The following is a 5,759-nucleotide window of genomic DNA, read 5'->3' as shown; positions in this document are numbered from 1 at the left end:
TAGATAGATAGATAGATAGATAGATAGATGATTGCTATTGCAATAGCACTTAGACTTATATACACAGTGCTTTTCAGCCCTCCCTAAGTGGTTTATAGAGTCAGCCTCTGGCCCCCAACCATCTGGGTCCTCATTTTACCGACCTCGGCAGGATGGAAGGCTGAGTCAGCCTTGAGCTGGTGAGAACTGAACCCCCAGCCGGCAGTCAGCAGAAGTAGCCTGCAGTGCTGTCTTCTAACCCCTGCGCCACCACGGCTCTTAGACAGGAAGACCCCAGAGAGGTTGGTGGTCTTCTACAGGGATTCCACGACAGACACCCCCATGTTAGTGCAGGGCGTGTGGGTTCCTGCATGCCGTCTGGCTATGAAGCCAGGAAGTTGCATTCCAGGACCAATCCTTCCCAAGAGACCCCTCTTCTCTGATTCCTGGCCTCCCCTTTCCTTACAGGGCAAACTTCAGCTCTGGGTGGACCTGTTTCCAAAATCGCTGGGGCCACCGGGGCCGCCGTTCAACGTGACCCCGCGGAGAGCCAAGAGGTAAGGACTCCCCCTCTCAAACTTTTCCATGCGCGTGCTTTTCCCCAGAGACCCATGTTTCTCCACCTGAACCCCATCTGGGCTGTTGTCTCCAGGTTCTACTTGCGTTGCATTGTCTGGAACGCCCAAGACGTCATCCTGGATGACCTCAGCATCACCGGTCAGAAAATGAGCGACATCTACGTGAAAGGGTAGGTAGCCCCAAGCTTCATCCTGACGAGGGTTCCTGTCCTCTTCTCACAGGTGGAGATCCTCCGTCATCCAGGTCATGGTGATCCCAGAGGTCTTTTTCCAAAGGGCAACTTTGGAAGATCTTGGGGTTTTCTTTCCCTTGAAGCTGAAGTTCTCGTCCAAGAACTGGATGAGAATGACAGTGTTAGCGCTGCGACAACTGAAAAGCTGTAGCCATTTTACCTTTTGCCTTCGTTGTTGTTTTGTTGTTGTTGTTGTTTGGTATTTTCAGATGGAGAAGGGGGGAGGGGGGAATGCTTGAGTTATTTCAGCTAGCCACAACCAGGGGGTAGGCAACCTTGGCTCTTTTATGACTCATGGACTTCAACTCCCAGAATTCCTGAGCCAGCATGGCTCAGCTTGGAAACCTCTCCCTTTCCCCTCAGCATGGCTGGCTCAGGAATTCTGGGAGTTGAAGTCCACCAGTCATGAAGGGGCCATAGTTCCCCCATGCTGGCTCAGGAATTCTGGGAGTTGAAGTCCACGAGTCAGGAAGCGACCTAGGCCTAGGCCAGCGGTAGGCAACCTCAGCTCTTTTATGACTCGTGGACTTCAACTCCCAGAATTCCTGAGCCAGCCACGCTGAGGGGAAAGGGAGAGGTTTCCAAACTGAGCCATGCTGGCTCAGGAATTCTGGGAGTTGAAGTCCATGAGTCATAAAAGAGCCAAGGTTGCCTACCTCTGGCCTAGGCTTAGGCCGCTTTATGACTGGTGGACTTCAACTCCCAGAATTCCTGAGCCAGCATGGCTCAGCTTGGAAACCTCTCCCTTTCCCCTCAGCATGGCTGGCTCAGGAATTCTGGAAGTTGAAGTCTGCGAGTCATGAAGGGGCCATAGTTCCCCCGTGCTGGCTCAGGAATTCTGGGAGTTGAAGTCCACGAGTCACAAAAGAGCCAAGGTTGCCTACCTCTGGCCTAGGCCTAGGTCGCTTTATGACTCCTGGACTTCAACTCCCAGAATTCCTGAGCCAGCATGGCTCAGCTTGGAAACTCTCCCTTTCCCCTCAGCATGGCTGGCTCAGGAATTCTGGGAGTTGAAGTCCATGAGTCATAAAAGAGCCAAGGTTGGTAGCTACCCCTGGCCACAACAATTGCAGCTGTGTGAGAATCAAGGTCAATGCTAGAAAATGTTTTGGCTGCTGAAAAGCTGGGAAGAGAGCCCGCGTTTTAGTATAATTGGTGATTGTGATTTATGACAGCCTTTCTTGGGTGGGAATTGCAACTTGTTACTTTGTGGCAGGGGGATGGAACTTTAGTCTTGGGTTCACCTATGTAAATGCCGATACTTTGTTTCCTAAATAAGGTAAGGTAAGATAAGGTAAGGTAAGGTAAGGTAAGGTAAGGTAAGGTAAGGTAAGATAAGATAAGATAAGATAAGATAAGATAAGATAAGATAAGATAAGATAAGATAACCTTTATTGTGATTTTTTTACTGTGGGCACAACGGCACACATCAAAAAATGAAATTTAGTTGCCCGCTCTCAAAGTGAAACACATACACCACACAAACCTAAAACATATTATATATAACATATGTATAGACCCACACCCCTACATATACGTAACAAATAAATATTAAATACTGTCCATCTTGAATATATAACGGAAGGAGGAAGCTTGAGAGTTCACAAAGTTAATGCTGTATGGAATGAAATTAAGGCTGAATCTGGATGTTCTGCTACGGATAATGTTCTTTGAGGAAGAAATCTTTGCCTTGAAGCTCTTTTAGTTGGTTCCATCTGTCGGAACCATGGCAGACAAACCCATTTGGGACAACTCTTTGACAAGCGGGCTCTCTTCCTCTTGATGTGGTGGCTGATGGGCCTGGTCTTCTTCTGTGGCTCGCAGGTGGCTGGTTGGTTATGAGGAGAACAAGCAGAAGACAGATGTGCACTACAGGTCTCTTGGCGGTGAAGGCAACTTCAACTGGAGGTTCATCTTCCCCTTTGATTATCTCCCTGCTGAGCAGGTCTGCTCTGTGGCGAAGAAGGTGAGCATCCAGAAAGGTCCAAATGACCTTTGCCAGAGGTCCACAGAAGTTCAGAAGATGCTGGGTCTGATGCTGACGGGTCTGGGGGAATCAGGCTCTCTAGGTCAGGGGTAGGCAACCTTGGCTCTTTTATGACTCGTGGACTTCAACTCCCAGAATTCCTGAGCCAGCATGGCTCAGCTTGGAAACCTCTCCCTTTCCCCTCAGCATGGCTGGCTCAGGAACTCTGGGAGTTGAGGTCCACGAGTCATAAAAGAGCCAAGGTTGACTACCCCTGCCCTAGATAGTAGGAGTGATAGCTTCCCAAGCAGTTATCCACTGGCAACTCGCTCTTTTTCCCATTTTATTTTGGCTCCCGTCCTTTTATTATGAGATGTAGTCGAATAAAAAAATATATCTTCACCCAAAGAGCGAAGCTGGGTTGGAATGTTACTTTGTGATGATCACCAAGTATGAAATTAGGGTGGTGATGCAAATTGCTGCACAAGTTGTTCCCTACACAATAGAAGATAATATTGGTAGCTGAGGGTTGAACTGTGGGGTCCTGGATGCTCTCTGAGCTTGGCTGTTTCCTTGTAGATGTTTCATGACCCAACTAGGTAACATCATCAGTGCTAGAAAGGAGTGGAGGGGGAGGAGGAGGAGGAGGAGGAGGAGGAAGAAGAAGAAGAAGAGTGGGGAGAGGAATAGGAGTAGGAAGAGGAGGAAGAGGAGGAGGACTGTGGGGTCCTGGATGCTCTCTGAGCTTGGCTGCTTCCTTGTAGATGTTTCATTGCCCAACTAGGTAACATCATCAGTGCTAGAAAGGAGTGGAGGAGGAGCAGGAGGAGGAAGGGGAGGGGGGACAGGAGGAGGAGGATGAAGAGGAGCAGGAAGAGGAGGAAGAGGAGGAGGACTGTGGGGTCCTTGGTGCTCTCTGAGCTGGGTGGTTTCCTTGCAGACATTTCATGACCCAACTAGGTAACATCCTCAGTGCTAGAAAGGAGTGGGGTTGCAGAGAGGAGGAAGAGGAGGAGGAGGTGTGTGGGATCCTTAGACCTTCCTGAACTTGGTTGTTTCCTTGCAGATGTTTCATTACCCAACTAGGTAACATCATCAGTGCTGATGAGAATATTTGCAGCTCAGGATTGAACTGTGGGGTCCTTGGTGCTCTCTGAGTTTGGTGGCTTTTCCTGCAGACATTTCATGGCGCAACATCCTCAGTGCTAGAAAGGAGTGGGGTTCGCCCCCTATTTATACTAGCAGAGAGTGGGGTTTGTTCTCCCTACAGAGAGTTTGCAGTGCAATACAGAGGTGGCCAATCTAGAACTAAGCAAAGTTTCCTGAGATTGAGAACAATTAATCAGTGGAACATCTGACCTCCAGACGTTGTGGAGGTTTTCAAGAAGAAATTGGACAACCGTTTGTCTGGAATGGCATAAGGTCTCCTGCTATGGGCAGGGGGTTGGATTAGAAGACCTCCAAGGTCCCTTCCAGCTCTATTTCTATTCTATTCTATTCTATTCTATTCTATTCTATTCTATTTTATTCTGCTCTATTCTATTCTATTCCATTCCATTCCATTCCTATTCCACTCTACCCTATTCCCTATTCTACTCTACTCTACTCTACTCTACTCTACCCTATTCCTATTCCTATTCCACTCTACCCTATTCCCTATTCCCTACTCTACTCTACTCTACTCTACTCTACTCTATTCCTATTCCTATTCCTATTCCTATTCCTACTCCTATTCCTATTCCTATTCCACTCTACCCTATTCCCTATTCCCTATTCCCTACTCTACTCTACTCTACTCTACTCTACTCTACTCTACTCCTATTCCTATTCCTATTCCTATTCCTACTCCTATTCCTATTCCTATTCCACTCTACCCTATTCCCTATTCCTTATTCTATTCTACTCCACTCTACTCTACTCTACTCTACTCTACTCTACTCTGCTCTGCTCTGCTCTGCTCTGCCTACTCTACTCTACTCTACTCTACTCTATCCCTATCCCTATTCCTATTCCTATTCCTATTCCACTCTACCCTATTCCCTATTCCCTATTCCCTATTCCACTCTACTCTACTCTACTCTACTCTATTCTTGTTATTCAACTCTTGTTATTCTGTATCCTGTTACTTAATGGTGAACATCGCTGCAGTCTTGCTTGCAATGACTTCTTCTCTACGTTCCAATGCAGGAACATTTCTGGAGCTTGGACAAGACAGAAAATAAAGTCGCACCCCAGCTGGTCCTTCAAATCTGGGACAACGACAAATTCTCCTTCGATGATTACCTGGGTGAGTGGCGAACCCAGGGAGGCCAAGGCAACTTTTCTCAATTCCTCTCTATAAATATCTTGCTGCTTAATTGTCCTCCACGTTCTCCTCCCTTTTCCCCCCCCAACGTTCCAGGCTCCATCCACTTGGACCTCAACTGCATGCCAAAACCGAGCAAGACCGCTGAAAAATGCAACTTGGATCTTCTGGAGACCCGGGAGAGAGACGTCTCGCTTTTTGAGCAGAAGACGGTCAAGGGATGGTGGCCTTGCGTGGCCGAGCAGGAAGGCACCAAGATCATTGCGGTAAGTCTTCCGATCCTGCTTGTTCTCAGAGGGACAGTGTAGTATGGGGCTTCCTGCCGGAGCAAGGGATCGGACTACTAGAAGATGAATGATTGTCCCGTCTCTTCTTCAAAACCTCCAGTGATGGAGCACCCACAACTTCTGGAGGCCACTTCTGTTCCACTGGTTAATTGTCCTCACTGTTAGGAAGTTTCTCCTTAGTTCCAGGTTGCTTCTCTCCTTAATGAGTTTCCATCCGATGCTTCCTGTCCTGCCTTTATGGGCTTTGGAGAATAGGTGGACCCCCTGCTCTTCTTTGTGACAGCCCCTCAAATACTGGAAGGCTGCTATCATGTCCTCCCTGGTCCTTCTGATCTGGTTATTTCACAGAGCTAATGATGCTCTGTGGAGCTAATGGTGACAAGGTTTTGACTCATGACATTGGATTCTTAA

The 5,759-nt window shown here is 47.9% G+C and overlaps 1 protein-coding gene across 1 annotated transcript in view; it reads left to right on the top strand.

Annotated features, from left to right (window-relative positions):
* LOC107299966 (dysferlin-like) overlaps positions 1–5,327 on the top strand; it is a gene marked incomplete at both ends in the record, with an annotated part of 53,222 nt that extends 47,895 nt beyond the window's left edge. Inside the window, 5 exons of the mRNA XM_015829311.1 lie at positions 448–536; positions 632–727; positions 2,615–2,756; positions 4,944–5,043; positions 5,158–5,327. Of these exons, the coding sequence (XP_015684797.1) occupies positions 448–536; positions 632–727; positions 2,615–2,756; positions 4,944–5,043; positions 5,158–5,327 (597 nt within the window). The remainder of the gene's footprint in view (positions 1–447; positions 537–631; positions 728–2,614; positions 2,757–4,943; positions 5,044–5,157) is intronic.
* Positions 5,328–5,759: the final 432 nt, after the last annotated feature.

Source organism: Protobothrops mucrosquamatus, unplaced genomic scaffold (genome assembly GCF_001527695.2).
Source record: "Protobothrops mucrosquamatus isolate PMUCROS unplaced genomic scaffold, P.Mucros_1.0 scaffold5826, whole genome shotgun sequence".
Lineage (NCBI taxonomy): Eukaryota > Metazoa > Chordata > Lepidosauria > Squamata > Viperidae > Protobothrops > Protobothrops mucrosquamatus.
Note: the sequence above shows the minus strand (reverse complement) of the source record. Positions and strands in the feature narration are given on the sequence as shown.